At 38.6% G+C, this 26,378-nt stretch overlaps 1 protein-coding gene across 8 annotated transcripts in view; it reads left to right on the top strand.

Annotated features, from left to right (window-relative positions):
• MCTP1 (multiple C2 and transmembrane domain containing 1) overlaps positions 1-26,378 on the top strand; it is a 505,482-nt gene that overhangs the window by 276,452 nt on the left and 202,652 nt on the right. For all 8 annotated transcript variants that reach the window (XR_012656107.1, XR_012656106.1, XR_012656105.1 and 5 more), the window contains 6 exons: positions 2,853-2,946; positions 19,497-19,599; positions 21,595-21,697; positions 22,026-22,127; positions 22,487-22,561; positions 24,594-24,713. Coding sequence is in view for 5 of the 8 variants with exons in the window: in XM_075067094.1 (XP_074923195.1) it covers positions 2,853-2,946; positions 19,497-19,599; positions 21,595-21,697; positions 22,026-22,127; positions 22,487-22,561; positions 24,594-24,713 (597 nt within the window). In the remaining 3 variants the exon portion in view is untranslated. The remainder of the gene's footprint in view (positions 1-2,852; positions 2,947-19,496; positions 19,600-21,594; positions 21,698-22,025; positions 22,128-22,486; positions 22,562-24,593; positions 24,714-26,378) is intronic.

The raw sequence follows: 26,378 nt of genomic DNA, 5'->3' as shown, positions 1-26,378 counted from the left end.
AATTCCTTTTGGGTTCGGGGGAAGAGTGCAGTAATGGGTACAGACCAAGAGAGATTGTATGACCTTTTCAGAATGGGTGTGCTGAACCCCTGGTCCCCCTTGTCACAGTTTAAAAACCAGAGGAGCTAGTTTAGAGAAGAAGTTGTTAGCATTCCATTTTTATTATGACATTTCACAGTCATCCGATTTAATGTCCCTTGACCGGATTGTCCACCGCGAGACGATGGGCTTGAAATGTTATTTAGAGCATTGATAAAAGGTGAGCAGTTCTAAGATGACAGCGAGTCTTAAGGCTGGTGGTGTGACATTAATTTTCTCCATAACAGAGATGGAATAAGACGTCACAGTGACAAGCTGTCAATCAGTACTGGCCCCTCAGTGTATCTCGATGCTATAGGGTTGGGTATTGCTTCTCCCATAATAGAGCTGAACTGAGATGCTCTCCCTGACAGCTGCTGCAGCCATACAGAAAATATATTATACAGCCTTTCATTAAAAAAATAAAGAAGACTCATCTCCAGAGCATTTCAATCTTTTCCCATCTATTGAGGGCTGAAAGGATTCACAGCAAATCATAGATTCCTCTGCTATGGAAATTTCAGGCTTCAGAAACCATCCAGGTTTTGAGGCCTTCAACAATAATCATAAATAAGAAGACAGAATATCTTTTGATAAGCCATTACTTAAAGTTACATATTTAAAGTAACGTGTTAAAATAATTCATATTTCATAGAGTCCCTACAATAATATTGTACCATATGTCAGGGGCCCAGTCTGTCAGAATATGCAATAAATGACTCTAAATCAGCTGACTTGCTGAAACTAAAATTTCAAACAATAATTATTCTGCAGAGTCTGAAGATGGGTATCAAGTATTGAGGGTGAAATATAGCAATGTTGCCTTTTTGCAGAATGAGATTACCAATGTTTTGGGGGGTTTGGGAGGGTTTATTGTTTTTTGTTTGTTTTAGCCGCCATGAAACTTGGGTTAAGTAGCTTCAAAAAAACATGGTGCAGAAACCATTTTGTAAATCTCTTCTCCTTTCCACACTGAATTAGAAGAGGGAAATTATTTGTGTTATGGTACCAGCCCTGATGAGAAACTTCCAAACTCGATCATTATTGTAATAAATGACAGACTGTGCCAACAAACATTTGAATGATAACATCACTATATGTAACACCATCTCCACCACCCTCAATTTGCAAGCACATAAATAGAGGGTGAAGTATATTTTGATTAAAGTTTGTCATCTGTCTGTTTTAAACAGATTTCTGAAGATAAACAAATGTTTGAAAAGATTAAAACATAATCCTTGTGATAAACACTCTTCATATATGAAAAAAGTAAAGCATATGAGATTACACATAACGGCATTTCCTCAGCTCAGTATACCACGGTCAAACCTTCACTGTAAACAATAAACACTCAGATGGGACTTATAAAATTAATGTCACAGTATGATTTGACTGTCAAAATTTTCTTATTTATAAAAGACAAGGATGCATTTTATACTCCTAACATTTTAATGGCTGTTTGGTATGCATAAATATAATATATTTTTCAAGCAGCCTAATATTTAAGATTATATGCAAACAGCATCTTTAACATGTAGAATAGCAATGTTAGTTTACTCACATCAAACTCTAATTTTCCATAATAGTCAGTTTTACTCATGTAATAGAATTCAAAATCCTTGACTCAGTGTCTCTATTGATGCTTGCATGACCTACAAACCAATTCTTTATCTGTCACAATAATAGAATAAGGCTATGGGCATAAAACCTATTGAGCCTTAAAAAAAAAAAAAAGGCTCCAAGCATTGTGTTGATGAGTGACTTTGTGCACAAATTATAATCTTTACGGCCAATATTTTCAAACACTTCTGAAAATAAGACCACATCCCTAGGTGTCTAAATCTGGACTTGGAAGCCTAATTTTAGTTTCCCAGTTTTGGAAATCCTGATTTAGATGTGTAACATAAATGCTAGCAGTGTTACTCTCAATTAATTGTGGGGTTAAAACTGCATCTGTGGAACTGGCCACTGCATTCAGGCTGTATAAAAAACTGTTTCTTGCCTATTGCACTCAGTTACTGTAATACCATTCTGTTACTTTGTTATTTAAAAACACAGCAAAATATTGTTTCTAAATGGTTGTCTAACAGAGAATTCCAAAAAGATTGCTTATCATGAATAAAGGCTAATACTCTATTCCAATTTTTCCTTCTTCTTTTTATAAAATGTGTCTAAATTATACATAAAACTTGGTAGTGGGGAAAAGAGATTTATTATGAGAGTTTCTTGTAATGTACTGAGAGCCATCTTTTAGTCTCTTATTCTCTCTTTGCATGTGTCACTCCTGTTAAGCACAGTGGTAGTTGCATATATTCCTCAAGGGAAAAAAAAATTGGCCCTTAATCACACATGAAACTGTCTTGCGCAAGCTATAACAAGGAAAGCATAAGTATGATTCTCATGTGCAAGAGGAACTATCGTATATTGAATCATTTTTACTTTTTCCATTTTGTTATTCTAAATAGAATATCAAAATTTAAAACTTTGTAATTAGTAGCTCAAATATCTAATATTAGGATAGTAACCAGTAACATTAATTCCTTATTAATATATTTTATCCTGACATACTCTTCCATTTTTATCTTATAATAATTGGGGAATGGAATGAATTGCAACAGACTGATAACAGTAAATTCCTATTGAAATTAAAAATTAAGAAAGCAATTATTTGAAACATAGCATTGTATTTAATAAATTTTGGATTGGGGAGGGAAAATCGTTAACCGCTTTCCTCTCCACACAGCCCATAATAACTTTTTATTATTATTGTTTAGAGCACAATGAGGATGTTTCACAACATGAAGGATGTAGGATTTCTACAGGTGAAGGTCATCAGAGCAGAAGCATTGATGGCAGCTGATGTCACAGGCAAGGACTGATTAAGTTTCTGTGGTAGTAGATAGTATAATTAAAGAGTCTTGGATATGGTCATTTTTTAAAAATTGATCAGTTTCCACATGGTGTGAAGTTTAAGGAAGGTAAGTGTGTCAGAATTTCATTGCCCAGTTTGCAAATAATCCTATCTTCTATTCCCAAAATATCCCCAGACAAACAACCAAAACTTTTATATGCTGGCTAATGAGCCCTTGTAATACCAGTGAATAGAATCCTATCTAGAGTATCTATGGGAAAGGAGAAATACACCTTTTCTCCATCAGAGGTCCTGCAAAGACATTTCATGAGCTACAAATGCAGGACTTTATTCTTTAATGGATACAAATATACAAAATTCTCAGAATCAAAACTGCAATGAATTAACAGTTCAAAATATGATAGGCTCAAATATTTCTCTAAAGCTGTTGTCAAAATAATATTTTGGTACTGGCTCAAGAGCTTGCCACACTGTTTGTAGTTTAAAATAAAAAAAATAAAAAAATTTCCAAAGAAATAGTTTCCTGCAATCAGCACTACAAATGTAAATGACCCATTATAGGTAAAAGACTGGACCTTGAATAACAGCTTCCAAAATAGTCAGAAGAAAATACGTTTTTGAAATCATTCTGTTTTTAAATCTTCTTGTTTTGTCCTTGTACTAAAAATTAGCTGATTGGATAATTTTGCCTTCTGCTTTTTGGAAATTATTTAAGAATAATCATTGCAGTCATAGTAACCATTTTTCTTTAGAAATATGTTATCTCTTAAAAGTACACCCACCTACACACTGCACATGCTGAATGGAACAAGATGAAATTGTCCTTTTTCAGAGAGTAGCCATTGCGGCTGTAAGAATTCATGAATATGCTGACTAAATTAACCTAGTTGGCTTAGCTGCCACTTGGGAACTTGAAGTACAAGTTCTGTCACAGGTATAAATATAGATATATGGTAGAAAATTCCTTTCTTAATAGTTCTGTGTAAATTAACAGGACAAAAAATTTATTGCTGAAACAGGTCATCCAGTTGATGGAACACAAAATAACAGATTCTTTCTTTGGCAGAGATTGGAGAAACACTTCTAAAGGTTCCTCACTCTGCTTTGACCTTATAATCCAATATGGTCTGAACAGAGAGGGAGATTAAGTTATTCAGGGGGAATGGGTTAATTCAGTCTCTGACCTTGTTCAGTCTTGAATTTTTCCTGATCAACATGTCATTTGTGCTAGTTGCAGAAGTTTTTGGAAGTACATTTTATTCAATTGGAGATGTGCATAACTACCAAAACTATTTTCAGACTCTGTACATTCAGAATGACTGTCGGTTAGCAAGTGGAAGGAATATTTGATATCCTCCCCATTTCTATGTGTCCTAAATATTTTGTCCACTAGGAATAGCCAGAACAATTATTTATATAATATAGGTGTTTCTAAAGAGCTATGTATTTCAAACTTCATACAAATTATTGCACCTTTTGAGGGGAAAAAAATGCCATCGGTTTGAAAGGCAACCAAAAGGTTTATTAAGAAATGCTGTAATTTACACCTGTTTTGTGTAATGTTCTTTAGAACTATGTGACTACCTTCAGATTAAATTTTGAATTTGAATAATGTATGTTTAGAAATAACTAATGATTTATTTGCTGATTGTTTGGACTTTAATTATTCATTGTATGTTCATCCCACATACACCTCCAGTAAAGTGTCTTGTAAATAGCATTTAGGACCTTATCCTCCAATTCTTACTTAAATGAGTAATCCTTACTGATGTGAGCAGACCAGCTAACATCAACAACGCTACATGTGTGATTAAGAATTGCTCATATGAATATGGATCAGTATGCTAATCTGCATTTTTATCTATAATAATACAAATAATAATAATACATCCTTTTTTTCTGATTGAATCTTATGGATTTTTCTCCTGAGTCTAAGCAGCAACACAGACACTCCTGTACAGTACCTGTTTGATCTGCTCCCTTTCTGTAGACTAAAAATATCCCATTTCACTTACAGGCCTTTTTTAATGTAAAGTAATAAGTCAAAATAAATTAGTTTAGGCTGAATAGTTAAAAAAATCACAATATTCCATCATTAAGCATATGCACAGAGTGGGAAAGATTTCTGTAATCTTTTAAGTAGTCATCAATCTTACTACAGTAAGAGAGAATTTTTTCCTTTCAAAATGTAAAATTTTTCTTTTGTTACTATACATTCATTGAGAAGCACTGTAATACTGTATTAACTCTGTGTGAATAAAGAGCAATTGAGAGTCCCATTGAATAAGGGAGTAAAAAGCACAAATTACTTTTTAATGAAACCCTCAATTCTTTTCCTTTCCACAAAAAGCCCATAGCCTTGTTCAGCTGAATACTACTACAGTAGGTCACTTCAGTTAAGCCCCTAATAAACTGTTGATAGTGGAGGGTAGTTTTTTCTTTAAGCTCAATAGCCTAGTGTTGGACAGTGCACTTCAAATCATTAAGGTTAATACAGATTAAAAAAAGAGATTAACTGGGTGGTTAAGGCCTCCGTTTACAACTCCCACGCATACACATGCATTGAACAAGACACGAGAGTGGATTGAAATTTCAGTCAAGTTGTGGGCAGGCTTTCACAGCCTGAGAAACTGGGTGCTACAGTTTTGAAAATTGGTCACTGTTAAGTGTGCTATAACTAGGCTTGAGACGTATTGAAAAGTACTATTCGGTGAACCCATTTACAGGAACACACGAAAAGGGCATAATCCTCTGAAGTGCTGAGTGCTCAGCACTCCAGCTTGATTTCAATGGGAATCGAGAGTGCTGAGCATGTTGTAGGATTGGTCTCTAAATGAACTGACCTACTGTAAGAATATACTTTCCTTGCACTGGACAAAAATACAGAGCAGTATATCTCAAATGTGGTCATGGAATTCCTGCCTGAGGCTAAAAATATTAGGGCCTTCACCGATGTCAACTTTTATTAAGTTGGGAAATGTGGTGGAGCAAAGGGCTTTCACCTGGAAATTATTACAAAATAGATTTTTGGAATTCTAATTTAACCAAATGGAATAGAACAAAATACTCTGGTTTTTCTTTTCTGCCTTAGACATTTTCATTTAAATCCCCAACTTAACATTACCTATTCAGTGCTTGGGGGTGGGTTATAGCAGGGTTGCGATTGATTTTTCTCCCCCAAGTCCTCAACAAAAAAAGAAAAAGTTATCTCATCCCTTTCCCCCATTTTACCGTCAGCTAGCTTGTGATTCCCCAGAAAAGATCAAAGTCTCCTCGGAGTGGCAAGCCATTTGTGGTATATACAATTAAGTCCTTTTAAATAAAGGTATATACTGGCAATATAGTGAAAGATAATGCATAATGGAATCATCATGTAAGTTGATCTCTCAAATTAATATATTTTATGTGCACCTAACCCAAATATATTTCAGAAAGCAATAGGCACTTTTTAAAATGAAATACAATATCAGTTAAAGCAATAGTCACATAAATGGTATTCTCCTTTCTGCAACAAGGTTACATATATAGAAGGCTTAGCCCTCTGGAGTGAAAAACCTACTGGTTTAATAAGATGGTGTTTGCTACTCCTTTATTGAGATAGACATGTTAGTGCTTTTCTTTTGAAGAAAGCTGCCTTATTATTGATAGCAGATTATTTAAGGAAGAAAACAGAGGAAAAAGATATGCCCCCATTTTTATCAACTTCTCTGAGACTCTTATTATCTTAAGAAATAAGAGTTAGCAACTCAGATTCATTAGTAGTGCTAAATCTAAGCTTGATTTGACAGCCTGCCTAAAAAACAGTTTGTTTTGCTGTCTGTGGGCTTTAATTAAGATGTGTTCAATTCCAGTCTCCTAGCTCCCCCCACCCCACTCGCTGTGACACAGACTGGTGATCAGACGCTTTCAGATGGTCCAGCCCATGACTTTGACCTTCTGCTCAGTCCAGCGTTCCCTGGGGAACCGTTCAGCTCATGAGGTCTGATTTCACACTTCCAGGATGCCTCGGCTCTCTTAACAATGACAGGGAGACAAAGCCCTTTAGAGCAAGCCGCATGGGGACTTGTTTAAATTGGAAACTAGAGAGGAGTCAAGGAACAAGGTTATGGGCTACAGAATAGTGCTTTTAATAAAGAGCTCACAGCTCTGGTTCAGCTCAAAGAGGGCTACCTCTGTACAATTAATTGAGCCATTTATCTGGAGCATCTTAGACCTCTACTTTCTCACAGTATTATGTGATAAATATCAGCTAAGAGGCAAATGAGATATGCATGAAATGAATTTTTAACACTTTGATTACTGTGTCTCCAGACTTCATTAGAAGTAAATTTACTTGTATTTCTGACCTCATTATCAGTTGATTGTTAGTGTGTTTTAGGTTCTGAGATTTATAGATAGAGCTTGGTATAAAAGGTATATTTTATTAAAGCCTTTACAATAGTTGGATTTACTGTCATAGATAGCACTGAGCTTCTTCAGAAAACAGAAAGAAAATGCAGTTTGAGTGAACCATTTTTTATATTTTTTCAAAGTTTTATGTAAGACACTTAATTCTGTTCCCGGTAAATTCAGTGTTTAAAATTTTGATTGAAAGTAGGATCAGAATCAAGATTATAAAATTTCAAGAATGTGGAGTGCAGATGGTCTTTTTTTAACTGTAAATTTTTAAGGATATGTTTTAAAAAAAAAACATCATTTGAATTTATTCCTGAAATGTTTGCAAAATTTTGCAAATCAAATGTCAAATTTATGTGCACAAATGATAATTCTGAGTACAGATATGGAAGGATCTACACAAAAAAATGGCTGGAGCAAATTTAGTAACCCTTTGAGATCATGAGTGCTAATTATATTTGGAGCATCTAGTAGCAGCATATCCAGTGTCTATATGAGTTTTTAAATCAGTCTTTATGAAAGTAACTACCAATCATGCAAAATATACAATATTGTAAGGTAAATAAAAACTTAAACTGCCCCTAATATTTTATGTACTTAAAGGCTTTAGTTCACACTTTTAATTAACTGTCTTAACTTATGAAAGGAAAAACCGAGTAACAAAACTATTTTCTGTTCCTTGATTGGATGAGCAGAGCTCTCAGAATCAGGTTTTTGGTGCAAATATTTATGATTACTAACCTGAAATTTGCTTTATGCAAATATTCTGCAACATTTGTTTAAATGTGGTTGTTGAACTGAATGTCTTTGTCAGATATCCTGAATATTCATGACACTGAAACACATAATTAATCAATAACAATATCAATGTGAGGTAGATATTATCATCATTTCTGTTTTCTAGATGGAAAACTAAGAAAGGTTAAGTGACTCAACTAAGGCCACAGGCTGAGTCATTGTCAAAGCTGCCATTAGAACACAGGAGTCTCTTGGTCTTGGTCCTGTGCTTAATCCATTAGCTAAGGCAGCCTTTCATAGATTTAGCTTCACACATTTTAAGCCCAGAAGGGACCATTATGGTTATCTAGTATGACATCTGGTATAGCACAGACCATAAACAAGCTGTTGAGCTATCGTTCCTTGTGGTCAGAGGTCATACTAGCTGCTCAGTTGCAGGTATGTGGCTGGTAGGGAGCTTGCAGCAACCTTTGTGATGTTAGAGGCCGCCCCAATGGCACTGACCGCCACAATCATGAACTGCCTTGCAGTTTTTCCAAAAACGAACAGACTTTTGGCAATGGGTTTCATAGATTGCAATGGCCAGCCGTGGGCAATTGCATGATGATTTGTGATATTTTCAAACAATAAAAGACAAACGTTCAATTCTAGCAAATGAATTACATTTATGTAAATATCCTTCTGAGGAGAAGGCCTATGAACTTAATTTTGACAAGTGGAATTGAAATGACTTCTGACATTTCTAAGTCTTCAAAATAAAGTCGTCACTGTTTCAGGTCTCAAAGGAAAGGTCTGCTCAGGGCCAGGAGGAGGCAGGAAGGGAATGACTTTGAGTATAATATGAACAGTGCAAAAAATAATTCAGAATATGTTTATCTTAGGAACAGAACTGATATTCAAGTTCTAGCCTAATTACAATCTAGCAAACTGTGTACTAGAATTTGCTTGAGTGATATAAACTGTCATAGTTGTATATAGCTTTATGGTCTATTGGAGCCCACACAAATTTAGGTGCTAGGCTACATTCATTCCTGGTTTATGCTGGTACGTGGTCCTTCTTAGTTAAAAAAAAAAAATTGTCAAAGGAACAATGTAACCATGGTCTTGGAAAGAGGCATGGCCAGGACCACATGTTGACTCAGTGCATCCTTACTGTACCCTCTGTGGAGCTGAGTGGAGCTGGTGGGGGTGCTGCAAATGAATCTTCACTGGGCACAGTGGGCGTTTTGGGGCATATAGAAGTGCATTGTACATGTCTTCTGTCTGCTGAAATGAATTTAGCTCTGTGAAAGTTAGCAGTTCTAGGGAGAGAATAGATCAATGGCAGCTCTGATTAAGAACATACAAATTACCCTTTTAGAGAGACCACCCGTCCTTTAAGTCTGTTATGCTCTGCTCTCCAACAGTTATTAACAGTTATTTCCTTTATAGAATTAACAGTAATTCTATAAAGGAAACATTCTACCTGATCCTAGTTGGAAGTCATCTTATTTCCTGTAGTATAAAAATTGGTGTCTGTCATTTTAATCCAAATGAATGTATCTGCAAATGCTAGTCATACTCATTCAAAGTCTCACTTTTTAAAATTTCTAACCTACTTAACCAGATAATATTATGCTGGAGAGAGTTCTAGACATTAATATTTTCATATTGCTTATAATTAATACCACTTTATAATGAAAATGTTTTTGCATTTAACCTATGTAAAATATAGCCAGTGAGAAATTTAAATCATGGGCCAAATTCGATGGCCTTTAATCAGGAAAAACTCCTATATATTACTTTGCATTGCTAAAGTTGTTGGGACTAAAGAAAAGGGGAATCAAGGGCATTGAAATACAGTAGCTAAATCCATTCCATCCTCTCAAATGCCTTTTTCATCATTGGCCCATGAAATTAAACAGAAAAGGCCAAAAGTACAGTGCACCAGATGAGAAAACTGAGATGAAATCCAAAATTGTGTGATTCTTTAATATATTTTCTATTACATACCTTTTTCTTCTTTTGGGGGATTATTATTGGACAGTTTTGTGGAAGAAGTGCATTTTAAAGAAGGATTTGAGGTAGTCAAAATAGGTAGGTTAGTTCTTCTTTGAGTGCTGTCCCTGTGGGTTCTCCACTCTAGGTAACGGTGCATCCCGGTACCATTGATGGTAGATTTGGTGCTGAGATGAGGTACGCTGCCGACACCGGGGCCGTTGCGACGCACGCACTCAGTTGGTATCTCCCGTCTCGTTGGAATCTTCCTGAGTGCGTGTGCCCCACACCCTCCTCAGTTCCTTCTCAACCGTCCTCGGCCAAAGATGGAACTCAGGGCAGTGCTGCTTTTTCTTCCCTGGTCTTTATAGGAAACAGTAACAAAGAACATAGAAATAATTATTAGTTACATCTCAGTTGTTTCCCTTCCTTTAGTGTAGTTACATAGTTCGTTACTTAGTTAAAAAAAAAAAAATCCCTTAGGCTTGTCTCCCATTGAGAGACTCTCCTCGGCCATCTCTAATTCATAATGCCAGGAGCTTCAGGATTCAAAAGGTGTATTTCCTGTCAGGAATCCATGCCACGGACAGATTGGCACTCACACTGTGTGAAGTGCCTCGAGGACACCCACGTCCCTGTGAAGTGCCTCCATTGCACGAGCCTCAAGTCAAGAGCTTGTCATGACAGGGATCTGCGGCTCAAAATGCTGATGATGGAAAAATCCTTACAGCTGCTTTCGGAGATGGGAAAGGTTAAACCCGCTCCCACACGCTCCCCAGCCAGATCGGAACCAGTGGGCAGCATTGCTTCACCCTCCCTGGAGCAGAGGCAAGAAGCAGAACAGTCTCACAGGAAAGACTTTAAGGGTAGGGGGTCTCCCATGAGATCCCTACCCTTTGTGCTGACAGCACCAAAGGCAGGTGCCTCAGCTTTTTCTAATGCCTCGGCCACAGCTCTGATAGAGCGCAGAGGCAGCGACCCGACCTCCTGTGTCAGGAAGGACCTTGTGGCTCCGGTCCCCTCGGCACTGCAAACGGCCGTGGTGCCGGCAGCGCGCTGCTCCTCGGCACCAAAAATGGCCGTGGTGCCGGCAGCGCGCTGCTCCTCGGCACCAAAAATGGCTGTGGTGCCAGCAGCGCACTCCTCCTCGGCACCACAAACGGCTGCGGTGCCGGTAGCGTGTGCCTCCTGGGCACTGCAAACGGCCGCGGTGCCAGCAGCGCGCCTCTCCTCAGCGCCGCAAATGGCCACGGTGCCGGCAGCACGCTCCTCCTCAGCACCAAAAACGACCGCAGTGCCAGCAGCGTACCTCATCTCAGCACCAAAAACGGCTGCGGTGCCAGCAGTGTGCTCCTCCTGGGCACTGCAAATGGCTGCGGTGCCGGCAGCGTGCTGCTCCTCAGCACCATAAACAGCCTCGGTGCCGGCAGGGAGAAGAATGTTGGGACTGAGCCTATCTTCCACCTGGGCACCAGTAGCAGACCCCCTGCAGGGCATCTCCAAGCAGTCTGCAGCACTACGGTCACTTTCACTTTCTTCTGCTAATGAGCTAGAGCAGAGAGCAGGCTCAGCTCAGCCCAGGGAGCAGGAGCAACAGTTTCTCACTCAGTGTGACCTTTCAATGCCACATGAGCCTCACTCTCCGCTCCTAGATACACAGGGCTCATTTTTTTGAACTGCCGCTCTCTCCACCTGAACTGGTTTTCACTGACGGTGAACTTGATTTACAACAGCAAGTGGAGTTCTCCCCTCCTGCTTCTCCTCCACATGAACCTCTGCCACCTCAGGTCACGGCTCAAGGCCATCAGCCTCAGTTTCCCTACTTTGCTCCCCCCATGGGCGACATCTGGATTCTCCTACCCTATGCCCTGGCCTCAGTGGTACCCTTGGCAACATGCTCCTACCAAAAATCCTCCTTCTGTGCTTCAATCTCATGCTCTGTCCACTTCTAAGGTGTCTGACCCCCCTCCTGAATATGCAAGTTACTCACCATATCCTTAACTCTCCATGAGCCCTGGACGGAGGGAGCCCTCCTCCCTCCACCTCCATGGGCCATGGATGACTGTAAACAATTTCAAGAACTTTTCAGGAGGGTGGCACTCAGTCAAGATATCCCCTTTCAAGAGGTTCAGGAGACGCAACACAGACTCCTCAGAATCCTTCAACCATCTGCACCCTCAAAAATCGTGCTCCCTATAAACGAAGCACTCCTGGAGCCGGCTGACACTCTCTGGCAAACCCCAGCGTCTTTAGTACCAACTTGCAAAAAAGCCGAATGTAAATACTATGTCCCTGCAAAGGACGCTGACTTCCTATTTTTTTCATCCACCACCGAACTCCCTTGTCATGGATGCAGTTGCACAGAGGACGAAGCAATCACAATATCAACCCACCCCGCAAGACAAGGACCTTAGACGTCTTGGCCCTCAAGGTTTATACGTCCTCCACACTACAGTTCAGAATTGCAAACTATTCTGCTCCCCTTGCCGGTTATGACTTTGATAATTACAATAAACTTTGAATTTGTCTCCTACATTCCAGAGGATAAGAGAACAGACTTCAAATCAATCCTGACTGAGGGCCAACGGATTTCCAGAACGGCCCTACAGGCATCTCTAGACATGGCAGACACAGCAGCCTGTACAACTGCTGTGGTTATGCGCAGATCCTCATGGCTCTCTGCATCTGGCATCCCCAAAGAACTGCAGACCAAAGTGGAGGATCTCCCTTTTGATAAGGACAAACTTTCTCCTACCTTCCTACCCTTCCCCGTCCCTCTTCAGGGACCCTTCTCACGACCACTTACTTCGCACAGAAGTGGCGCATCTTCTACAACTAGGTGCAGTGAAACCTATGCCGACGCAAAATCAAGAGACAGGTTTCTACTCCCATTACTTTCTAACTCAGAAAAAGACTGGAGGATGGAGTCCTATACTAGATCTACGCCAACTGAACAAATTCGTGAGGATACAAAGATTCAAGATGGTCACACTGGGCACGATAATACCTGCACTGGATCAAGGGGACTGGTTCACAGCCCTCGACCTACAGCATGCTTACTTTCGTATATCAATTCATCCAGCTCACAGACGCTTCCTACGATTCACAATCGGTCATGACCATTTTCAATACAGAGTTCTTCCTTTCGGACCCGCCACAGCACTGAGAATTTTTTTCCAAGACTCTAGCCATGGTCGTGGCTCACCTCCACAAACACGGGTTCACGCTGTTCCCCTCTCTAGACAATTGCCTCATCAAGGGCAACTCCTATGGCGAGACACTTCAAGCTACCCATTTTGCCATCTCCCTCTTTCACAGCCTAGGCCTCCAAATAAACATCCAAAAATCCACCCTGACACCTAAACAACAGATGGAGTTCATCGGAGCTCATCTCGACTCAATCCAGAGCAGGGTCTCACTCCCATATCACAGATTCCTTGCTATCACGCAGCTCAAACGCACGCTCTCTATTCGTCCCAGGACACAGGCAAGACTCTGCCTACAGCTCCTTGGTACACATGGCAGCCACCACCTTCGTGGTTCTCCATGCCAGGCTACATATGAGATGTCTCCAGGGCTGGCTCAATTCCAATTTCAAACCCAACAAACACACCTTAAGGATGCTGCTAACTCCTCCTCCTAATGTTATAGCTTCCCAACATTGGTAAACAAGTCCAGAAAACCTCTGCACAGGGGTTCCTTCGAGCAATATTCCCCAACCCTTATGCTCACCACGGACGCTTCCCTAAGAGGTTGGGGAGCGCACCTAGGGCGGCACAGGGCACAAGGCCAGTGGTCCGCATCAGAGACGCACCTACACATAAATCTCTTAGAGCTCAGAGCAGTGAGGCGAGCATGCCTTCGCTTTCTTCCCCTCATAAAGAACAAATCTCTTTGGGCCTTAAAAGACAACATAGCATGCATGTACTACATCAACAGACAAGGAGGAGCCCGATCACATTCCCTTTGCATGGAAGCCATTCAACTATGGCAGCACTTACCACCTTCCATGACCTATTAGATGATTATTCATTCTTTACCCACCCCACCATAAAACGCTTTTTCACAGGCCTGCAAAATCTCTACCCTGAAATTTACCCAGCAGTGGCTGCATAGACTCTTAACCTCGTTCTTCATGCTCTCACGAAACCTCCCTGTGAGGCCTTGGCTACCTCCTCTCATCTCCATATGTCCATGAAGGTGGCTTTCATAGTTGCCGTAACATCAGCAGGGAGAGTTGGTGAAATGGGCGCCCTGATGGCCCACCCTCCCTTCACAACCTTCTCCAAAGACAAAGTCACTTTGAGACTACATCCTAAATTTCTTTCTAAGGTGGTATCAACCTTCCACCTCAACCAACCTATATACTTACCTATTTTCTATTCCAAACCTCACAAGACTCCGCAAGAGGCAACCCTGCATACTCTTGACGTCAGGTGAGTAATCGCCTCTTATTTAGACAGGACTAAACCATTCCGTAAGTCCCCACGACTCTTTGTTTCCATTACCGAAAGATCAAAAGGTACGGCTATCTCTAAACAACGTCTATCCAAGTGGATCTCTGACTGCATCAGATCCTTTTCCATGCGCAAAATCTTCAACTGCCCGAAGGCATTAAAACTCATTCCACTCGAGCCATGTCGACACCATTGCCTTCCTACACAATGTTCCCGTTCCTGACATCTGCAAAGCAGCTATGGGGTCATCTGAACACAAGTTTGCAAAACGCTATGCTCTCATGCAAGACACCACAGCAGACACCATGGTAGACCATACAGTACTATCTACAGTACTCACTGCTGCATCTCCAAAGTCCCACCAACCATAGTGGGTACTGCTACACATTCACCTAGAGTGGAGCACCCACAGGGAAGCACTCAAAGAAGAAGAGAAAGTTACTCACCTTGTAGTAACTGAGGTTCTTCGATATGTGTGTCCCTGTGGGTGCTCCACTCCCCACCCTCCTCCCCTCTACTTTGGAGTACTAGTATGATTCTCCACGGTAGAGAAGAAACTGAGGAGGGTGTGGGGCACACGCACTCAGGAAGATTCCAATGAGACGGGAGATACCAACTGAGTGCATGCGTCCCAACCAGGCATTGCTACGGAAAATCTCTGATCAACGGCGCCGGGACGCACCGTCACCTAGAGTGGAGCACTCACAGGGACACACATCTCAAAGAAACTCAGTTACTGCAAGGTGAGTAACTTTCTCTTGTCATATAAGACTCAGTGGGAACATTATGGACCTTTTCCAAAGCCCACTGAAGTCAGTGAGAAAAAGACTGCAATTGACTTCAACTGGTTTTGAATTAGGCCCTAATATAATGAGAGGATAAAAAAGAGGATGAGATTAGAGACTTTGGAAAAGTGCCACCAGTGAGTTTCATTGTTATTGTTCATTCAGATAACATGTAGGGAGGCAAAGATTACTGAATGGTATGGTGGCTATTTCCTGCTAATATTTAAAATGAGTAGATGAGAAGACATTAGTATGGGTGAGCATGTCTTGAAAAATGATTGCCCATGTTTGGCTTTTTAGCGTCATAGGGTTTAAGGCCATAAGGGAACACTCAATTGTCTAACTGGTCTTTCTGTATGTCACAGACCATCAACAACCTTTGGCACCTGCACCCACACTAACCCAATAGTGTAATTCTGATAGTTGATCCTTATTATATCTTAATTATCTGTGCAGTGCCTTAGTGACTTGGCAGGGTTGGAAAGAGTACAAAAAATGCAACTACATTGCTTGAAGAATTATTTGAAATAAAAGGAAATTTGCCCTGAAATAAAGAATTTTTTATTTTCCCACGTGACTTGCTCAGGAGAACAAGGGGCTGAGGCAGTTGAGAGTTCTATCACTGGGGCTAACGTTAATTTGATGTTGCTTTGTGTAAGGCATTTAGATGCCATGAAGGAGCCACCAATTAATGTGCCTGTATTTTGAAGACAAGATAGAAAAATTAGATGATGTCCAGAAAGGAAACAAGATGATTTAATGTATTGGTTAGGCTCTTCATACTACAGAATCAGAGAAGGAAAAATGTGTTAGCAGGAATTATTAAAAATACTTCTGGAAAAATCTGATTTGGAACAATGTCCCCTGGGTTAGGAGTTTTCCCTTTTTATGGTCTGATTAGGGGAGACAGTACAACAAGGGTAAATTGTAAATTATCCAAGGAGATTCATTTGGAAAGGGAGGCAGGAAGCTGTTGCAAAAGTGGAAGTAAAAAGGGGAAGCATCTTGGGTTGAAACGGAAGTTGGAATGTCACAAAAGTAATCATAGAAGCAAGTCAACTTCTTGGGCTTTTTAATTAATTTTATTGTGATGGTGCTGAGTGGAGTTTACAAGCCTAGACTTCTAAGTGCCCCTTCCTCCTGATCTAGTCACTGTTATTTATTAATATTTTGAGGCAGCCCAGAGGTCTTAACCTGGTCCAGTCCCCTTTGTGCTAAATACTTAAACAGACACATGGGAAATGATAGCCCTTTGGGAAAGGGACTACAGCATATAGTTATTTTGTCAGGTGTCCAGAGCCAGTGAGATGAAGGGTAAGATTTCTCTGGATTTGTCTTTGTGGATGATGTCCATTTATTCAAGATGAGACATGTTGATTTCCAACTCGGAGTAAGGTTTGCTGTGCTTATACCTCTAGAGACCACACAATGGAAGATGATGTATGAGTTTCAATTTTGGATGCTTCAAGGAGAAATGCTAATATGGAGGAGAGTAGCAAGGCCCCTCTGAACCTAGTGTCAGATCCTGCCTCTGCCTCAGTTTTTTTTCAGTTTCAGTCATTCACTAGTTCCTAGAATTCCTGATCCCCAGTGTCATCAGGTGGCTGCAGTGATCTAGCCCTGTAGCTCAAAACAAACACACATCTTCCAGTGCTGCCCTTCTTCTGAGCTCAGCTTCTGCCTCTTTGGGTCTTTTGTTAGTCACTCCATCCACACCTTGTTTCCAGGGGTCGTTTCTCCTCCTCACCAAGTGGCAGCATATGGGGAGTCCCTATCCACTGTGGGTTACCAGGGTTGGAACAATGAGGCTATTTGCCCTCTATAGTCCAAAACTGCCTTGTCATCTTCCTGGTGTCTCTTCCTGTATCCCTAGCCCTCCTGGCTGCTCTCTGTCTCTTTATAAAGAATCAGTTCCCAGGTGTGCTGTCCTTGGAGTCCCTCTCTCTTAGAGCCCCCATCCCACTCCTACCCCTCCCTCACTGAAACACAGGCTCCTCTTCTTCTCACCACAGGCCAATTCTTAGCCATTTGATCTTTTGTCACTTATTTCTTCTACCTGGGGCAAGCTAACACTGGCACAGATGTAGCCCAAAAGCCCGTTAAAGGGCCAGTTCACCTCGTGACAAGGTACTTTGTCATACAGCTGCTTAACACAGATATGAGGGCTTAAGTATATGGAAAAATATGCTCATGGACAGAAACTGATTAATCTTTGTCTTCTCATGTGAGATCCCTTCGCTCTTTTTAGAATAAGATGTTATTCCTTGATGGAGATGGCAATGGTGACAAAACTTCTTTTGGGGTAGTAAAGAGTATATGGAATACCTCATGTAAAGTGTCATGATATTCCCTTATGTCCTAAAGCTAGGTCAACATTATTCCTTCATTTGTTTCAGGTAAACTGAAAAAAGTTGAACTTATGCATGCTAGGGGGTTGTTTTCTTTCCAGTAATGATGGAGAAATTAGATTCAGTCTAGAGGAGCAGGGGCATGTGATCAGATCTACCATGATTCTTGTCACTTATTATTTGACCTTCTTGACTGGACCGGGATTAAATATAACTTAGTAAGAAGAGAGTTATGGAAAAAAGTGATACATCAAAGTATTCAATAAATAAGTGTTGTCATAATTTCATTTTTGTAATTAATTTATTGTATCAGATACTTTGTCTTTATTTACAGAAAAGGACATTTAGACACTGCAGTGAAAGGAAACTTTTAACCTGTTTCTGTGTACAATGAATTCACACAAATCATGTTCTACAGTCATATGCAGATATAAGTGAACAAAGGAGATGATACAATAACAGTTTACTCTGGTCAGCTAGTACATTTATTCTGCTTTGTAATTGTGACCATCTCTTTTCTTTTGAAATATTGAAACATAGAAACCCTAAGAAATGAGAGAAATCAGTCTCTAATTTCCTTTTAGAGTTGGTATGTGGCAAGTAAACGTCCTGAGATGCAAGATTGTATCCATCTCTTTTTTCAAGTTTAAAAGGTTCAGTGATATTCAGCTTTCTATAGAATGTAAATGTCCACTGTGACTGTAATTCACATTGTATTTAAAACAATTATTCTTTATCATTAAAGTTAATAATATCCACATTAACCTCTGTTGTAATCTGAATCAATACTGCAGTTTGGAAGACCTCTGGAGAGCTTTGTCTAAATATTGATTTCATTGTCATTTGTAAAAGGTATGAACAAATTACATGCCTTACTAATACCATTAATGTAGCGCCATTGAGCCACTGAATTTGTGTGTTCTTATAATACATGACATCGCATTACAGTAATATTGAAGACATTGTGAAATATAGTTGCTTAGTATGCTAGATTTGCTTGTAAAGAGCTAATGCCAACACTCAATAACTTTCAAACATTTTGCTCTCTATGGACAGACCAGAGACAAGGATGAGCCACTCTGTAATACGCAGTTTAGTTGTTGATGTTAATTTGCATGAGGGAGACATAGTTCCCTCAATGTATAGGAGTACGAGTTATTTTGAGGCTTGGCACTAATGTATTGGTACCCTTAATAATGTTTCACAGCCCTATATGCAACTTCTGTACACATATGCACCCTATGGTAAACATATTGATTTAAATAGGATGCTTGTGCATATAAATAAGCATAGAATTTGGCTATGCTGGAATTTACGTGTAATGTTCTTGTTGAGTAAATGCTGCCTCATTTTATTAATTAATCAGATGGGAGGGGGGAAATGATGCAACCAAGTGAAGTGGTTGTCTTCTACAAGTAATCATTATGGAAATAAAAATAGACGTAGAGCCGGACACACTCTCTCTTTCTCCCATGAATTAGTTTGAGTTTTTAGTATTATTATTTGAGGGAAAATATCTAACTTGAAGTATCAGCTGAATAATTTGCTTCATGTTATGCCTCTTTCTTAATTTCTTGTGTGTCAGGATGTTATAATGATCTGATCAGTACAGCTAACTATACGGTTGATCATACAGGGTGCTGAGACACTTCGAAGCCTCCTGGTTGTGCTCAGCACCTTGAAGGATAATGCAGTTTGTGATCAGAAGAGCAGTACATATGAATTTATCTTTACATTCACTGCTTTTTTTTTTTAATCCAAGCTGAGAGACGGTTCTGTGAGTTTTAGGTGCAGAATATTCATGGATTTTGTTCCATGTGTTTATTCTCTCTCTCTCTCTCTCTAGGTAAAAGTGACCCATTTTGTGTAGTTGAGTTGAACAATGACAGACTGCTGACACATACAGTCTACAAGAATCTCAACCCTGAATGGAACAAAGTCTTCACATTGTAAGTTTTTTAAAATCAGAGCTACTTACTGCTAAACTAGGAAGATAGAGTTAGAACACCGGTTATTTTTTAAATCAAATAATTCATTGAAAAGTAATTCAGTTGAGGATAACAAAATATGTTTTCAAATAAATGAAGATTAAATCACTTTGATGCTGAGAAAAGAAGTCTCATTCCTATGAGGTGCTAAGGGTTAAGTGCTGTGCGTTCTAAATTCCCACTAGTTTTAGTGATAGTTGATGTCACAGGACGAGGGCCTAGAGTTTGGAAATGAGGCAATAGGTTGATGCTCATGAACTTTATAAAATATAATTATAAAACATTAGTTAACTGTTTGAAGAAATGTAAAATACACTTATTTTTTCTCTCATTTTGTTAAATGACCGTGTCACAACAGTATTCTGTATCATACTCGTGAAGTGCCTCTATTGGATAAATTGCAGTATCTGAAACATTCATTTTGTGGAGGAAATGGTGCACATTGTTTTTATTTCTCTATTGTTGTGAAAACAATAAAAAGTTTTAACAAATTCAGAGCAGAATTTTTCTTCCAAGAATGAAGTGTTACCTTGTTTATTTCTTTTTTGGATACTTTGTTTCTCCCTGAGTGCAGCAGGGCACCAATGAGGAGAAAATGGGTCAGAAATCTGAAATCACCAAACAATCCATTCTAAAGCCCACTAGAAACTTTAGCCATAAATGAGAATATTAAGTATTACTCTTGATCCAAAAACAACCTCTAATTTAATTTCCCCATTGTTCTTAAAATGGGTCAGTCGTCTCTTTACAACCTATGCTACAGGATCTATAGATCGCTGCTCCCCTTCCTCTGTGATGGGACCTCAGTAATGAACACAGAACAAAAGAAAAATCCTACGGTTGTACTTCTCGGTAGCTTCCTCAGAAGTTCTCATTTATAGATCTGTAAAAATGTGCTAAATTCTTCATTAATTTTTGTAATTAATGCTAAGAGAATCAGTAACTAATCAACCTCCACTGCCTGACTGTGTCCTCTGAAAGAGGAATCAGACATTTTTGTAAAGGACAAAAGACTGTTCAGAAATCAAATCGAAAAACTCCTACAGTCGTCAAGGAGGATCTTCACAGGATCTTCTGTAATATGTATAATTGTATCAATTGTTTGGGATAGTCTCAAATTTGATGATTGATTTTGCCTTTAAAAAGAAATTTCCTGTGTGTGTGTGTGTTTTACTCAAGTTGAATTATTTTCCTTTGATCAAATTGCTTACCGAGAAAACATGAATTAAAGAACAAACAACTTTTGTTTCTTTTTCCAAACCAAAAATCTGAATAACTCGCATAAGATTTTACAACATACAGTGCCATCTGCTATGCATGGTAATGGAATATTTAATATCTAGTAGCTGAAATACTATAAAATGCTGAATAATGTTATATGCTTTGTATACATCTTTCCAAATTTCTTTTTAGTGTGGCTATTGCATAGTTTTGATTAAACTGGAATTTTGGAAGTAGAGGTCTCATTCTGAGCCCAAAGATCTGCTCAGCTAGTTCATTATTATTTATTTTCATATAGAGAGCTACAGATATCAAAGAGGATGCCATTTGAAATTATCTCAAGGACTGTAATATTTTAAGGATAGTCTTTTATGGTGATCAGATCTGCTGTCTGTATCTGTAAATCCCTTAGTGCTACTCAGCACTGCCTTTCATTGAAACTCTTGCACTGCACACACCAGGTAGAAGATTTAAAGACTCATGTCTAATGGCGTAAGGTCGTGCAAATAGCAGAACTGCCATGCTGCCTATGAAGTGACCAAAAGTGGGGTTTTCCTGCATTCAGGGGCTTTTCATTTACCTAAGTTTTGTTCTCTGGATACTTTTTAAAAATATACATATTACTTGCTTTTTGAAAACTTTATTATGTTTTTGTCCTTGGTAACCATTAATATCTGTGACATTTCTCTCCCCGTCCTGTCCCCTCCTCTGTGTGTGTTTTTTTTTCCTGAATAGCAATATTAAAGATATCCACTCAGTTCTTGAAGTGACAGTTTATGACGAAGATAGAGATCGGAGTGCTGACTTTCTGGGCAAAGTTGCTATACCGTTGCTGTCTGTAAGTTTCATTCACCTGACATATTGCTCTGTATTTCTTTTGCTCAAGGAAAACATAAAAAATCTCAGCTCTGTCTGTCATTTCTCAACCAAGGTCTGTAATAAGAACACTAAAATTTTTAACATACTCAATTCACGGCCATGTTGAATCCCATGATAGTTAATTTTTCCTGACAGACTTGGTCCTGGTAATGAACAGGTACTTGTCAGAATTGCCACAGTTGTTTTGGGTTCTCTGTCAGTTTCAGCAGCTGGGGGTCAAAGGTTACTGAGGAAGTGTATTCAGTGGAGACCGCGAGACAGACGGCTGTCATGTCCTTTTCCCGCAGATTCAAAATGGTGAACAGAAAGCCTACGTTTTGAAAAACAAGCAGCTGACAGGGCCAACAAAGGGGGTCATCTATCTTGAAATAGATGTGATTTTTAATGCTGTAAGTCTTAGCTTTGGCTTTTTTGTATTGCTAAAGAGTTCAGTTTCATGAAAGCTTTTGTTCCTGATTTGTAGAGAATTTCTGTCATCCTCATTTTCTCTAAACCTTGATGTATGCTACAGAATACTCTTCTGCCACTGGGCTGGCACACCCACTCTTTTTGTTACTGTGCTGCTGCTGCTGCTGCTGCTGCTATTGCTGCTAATGTAAGAAACAGAAATTTGTGCCTGTGTATACATTTATATTTTATGGGCTTGGCAGCTATGACTTTGAAACTTAATAATTATTGCAAATTGAAGTCTGTATTATTAGTGAGTATTAAGTAAGCCTATAACTCTGACACGTATTTTGATGTATAGGTGAAAGCCAGCATACGAACATTAATGCCCAAAGAACAGAAGTACATTGAAGAGGAAAACAGACTGTCTAAACAGGTAAAGCGTAAGAAAAGACTAATCCTTTTGCAGAGACTTAATATCAGGTGTAAGCTTCTAGACACCTCATGTCAAACTTCAGTGGGGGGAAAAGAATAACATTTCCATTATCTGTTTAACTAAATTATGAGATTCAAGAAGAGAGAAAAATAAATATATAATTATTATATCAGTTCATTGTAAATTGCAATTCAGTTTCTGTGAAATGTGTGTATGAGAACACAATTGAAATCATCAGTGTGTCCACACGTATCAAGTTATAGCACATGTGGATGTAAGCTAAGTCTAGCACAAATGTATGCTGTTAACTTTGATCTGAAAGAAATCCATTTTGTTTGGGGGTAATGAATGTGTTAACATTCTCTTAGTTAGGTTTGAAATGTTGTGCTTTATTAGCATCTCAAATGAGACTACCAAAATCAAATAATCTATAACTTTTCAGGGCCATCTGATTGGGAAAACTGTGTCCCCTTTTCCTTTTCAAATATTTTTATCTCCTAGGGTTACAATATTTTCTGGTAATAATTATTGTAAAGGCACATCTTATGTTTTTGTACTAAGTTATATTTGATATATATATTTTATTTTCCACAGTACTGTATTTTAGTTATGGGGTATTTGGTTGGGCTGTGAGGAGTAGAGGGTTTTCTGTAGTGGGAAAGGGGAACATTTTAAACAATTTTATTTTGTCAGATCCTACTCTATTCAAGTACTAATGACCCTTCATAAACATTAATATGATTTGCAATATCTGCCACATGAATTATATATGCATTGTCCATTGTATTTCACTGAAGAAATTGTAAAGGGCAAAATACAGTCATTCTTCACTATTGTAAGGAAAGCAGTTTCTAGAGCTGCATTTTTTCCCCATTATTACAGCAAACAAACAAGAAGGCCTTTTATTCAAGATTTGCTGTTCTCCCCACTTTCATAACAGAAAATGATGCTTATTGTACTTGCTTGCAGTTGGCAATAAACTTTAAATACCCTCTTTTAGTTTTAGGATATTAGCTTATAATATAATACATCATATAAAAGAAAAGGACTATTCAAAAATTACGGAAGGAAATCTTGAATTAATGGTAGATACAGTAGTATTTTAAAATGTCTAAATTTCCTGATGAACGGTGCGATTTTACTTTCACAGATGAATTTAATGTGTTAATCCTAAACTTAAATTAAATGATGCATTATTACATTCAGCACTCTTATAAATTAGGTCTCATTATCATTTTAGGTAATTTAAAGAGTTTTCTCCCTGAATTGAAACTGTATCTCCTTATGACTCAGTTTTGTGCAGATAAGAATAAGACCTCTTATGGTTAAGATTACAGTGATAAATGCTATAAAATACATGATGACTGCAAAAGCAACTATAGCAAGATATTGTAAAGCAAAGGAGAAAAAATTGGATGCACTGAAATAGGTGATCTGTTTGATTAGAGCTATAATTTTGCACAATTTGTGCACAATGGCCCACAACACAAATTTCAAAACAAAGGCCAAGATTTTCAAAACATTGAACTCATTGGGAGCTACTGAATGCTCAGCACTTTTGAAAAGTCATGCCATTTACTTGGGTGTCTAAATATAGACTACAGAACGTAAATTTAGGTACCCAATTTTGAAAAATGTTGTCAACATATTTAATAGAACTCCCAAATTTCATTGACCAAATAATGCTTGAATTTTTGCAAATTATGTTTCATGTTCTTGTTTATTATATTGTTTAAAAAATATATCTAAAATGCCTGGGAGAAACACAAACATTTGTATGTCATTCAAAATTATAAACATTAGAATTAAGTTCAACAGGTGATAAACTGGCTTGTATAACTGTCTGGATTCGCTTCTCCTTCCCATTCTTCAGTAAATACTAATATTATTCTAGATCTGTTAACTAAATAACTTGACATATTCTTTCAACTTTACTAACTTGCTTTAATGAGAATGAGCTTGAAGATGTTGTAGGCTCTCTTGATAGTTTGAAGTCTTGTTTTTTCTGAATATATTTTCATCTTTCCCACAGCTGCTGTTAAGGAATTTTATCCGCATGAAGCATTGTGTCATGGTGCTCATAAATGCTATCTATTATGTTAACAGTTGCTTTGACTGGGATTCACCGCAAAGGAGTCTGGCTGCTTTTGTGGTATGATCATCCTGTAACACTTCATATAATTATTAATTACCTTTAGTAATCATAGTTGTGTGTTTGTGTAACTACAGTTAAAGTTAATGGCAAAGTTGCCATGTTAAAATCAAGTCCTCAGAATGGCTGTACGCATTTACTTCTGGCTGAAATTGGACCTACTGTACCCAGGTGTCTCAGTCATGGAACATTTTTTTAAATTTACATTTCAAAGACAATTTAATTTTAAAATTCCATAGGTGCAAAGAAGGAAAAGCTTACATAGTTTATACTAAAATTTGCACTTCTCTAAATAAAACTAGTTTGTGATATTGTTTGGTAAACTGTGGACCGGCCCCTAGTCGTCTTACCCTCACAAATAGCCCCATTGACTTCAATTTGTTCAATTTGCTGAATGTGGCACAATTAGTCTGTAAATTGTTTTTAATGCTTTTTGGTACTTTGAAATAAAAATGGATCAAAACAGTGAGGTGGCAAAGCTTTCATGAGAATTTTTAGTACACCTCACCAATATGAAATATACATTAACAATGGGATTAGCTCCTTCATTTTTTAACAAAAAATTATACTTTTAAAATTTGTTTTTTTAAAAGTGAGCATCCCTAAACACCAATAACACTTACTTAGATAAAATGTGAACAGCCAGTTAAATTGCAATTTGTAAAAATCACCAGATATCAAATTCTGGCCACAGTTCTACATCTAGTTATCCCATGAAACTTACTCAGGTTTGTCAAAACTGGAAAATACCAAGTTAAAACTCAACATTTATTAAGGAGACACAATTAATGTGCTTTTTTTGTTAGTTTTCATTTTACAGTACATGAGCTACCAATAGGTGGCCAGATTCACTGATTGGGTTCTGCTGGTGGGAGGACCAGCTGTAGCAATAGTCGTGTGCTCTCACACTTTTTTGAGGGTCTTGGAGCCATGTGTTGCAACTCACAAAGTGGGAAGAGCTGGTTGTGGCATCTTGGAGCTGCACTGAATTAATGTATCTTCCAGAGAGCACCTGCTAGCAGGGCTCCTTTCATACGATGGCTAAAATTTAAAGTTATTTCCTGGCAGAGGACAGCAGCAGTACCACTACACTGGAAGGTGAATTCTTCCTTGGTTGCAGCTTCTACCAGAGGTGGAGGGCGCTTCAGCTGTGCCCCAAGATGTGATTGTAGCACAAATGGTCAGTCTGACTTTGAACTCCTTGGCTGTTTTTGGCTTATCCTGCTATCTAAAATAATTTAAATGTTCTTTTTAGTACTTCATTGTTTCAGAGTCCAAAATGATAAAACTTGGTTAGGATAATGCACATTTCTCCATAAGGCTCTGTCCTATCCAATGTAAGTTCTTATACCCCATTTGTTGTCATAGTAACTGATCCCTCTCCAGTAGTGCGTTAAGTATCATGATCATATCTGTCATGTGTCTCATCCTCTCCTTAAAGGGAGGTGTGTGCAGTGGAGTGTCTTGTGTTGATACAAGTTTTTGTTGTTTTTATTCATTCATACATTCATTGCCTGCAAGTATGCCTGCTGCCAAGGGTTTACATTAGAGATGTCAAGGTCAAATAAACGTGTCTTGCACTTGGAGCAAAAGCATGTTTATGATGATTCTTAGTTCTTGGGGTTGTTCATTACATAGTCTCAGACCACCTCTGTTCTGCGGTCC

This window comes from Chelonoidis abingdonii, chromosome 6 (genome assembly GCF_003597395.2).
Source record: "Chelonoidis abingdonii isolate Lonesome George chromosome 6, CheloAbing_2.0, whole genome shotgun sequence".
NCBI lineage: Eukaryota > Metazoa > Chordata > Testudines > Testudinidae > Chelonoidis > Chelonoidis abingdonii.
Note: the sequence above shows the minus strand (reverse complement) of the source record. Positions and strands in the feature narration are given on the sequence as shown.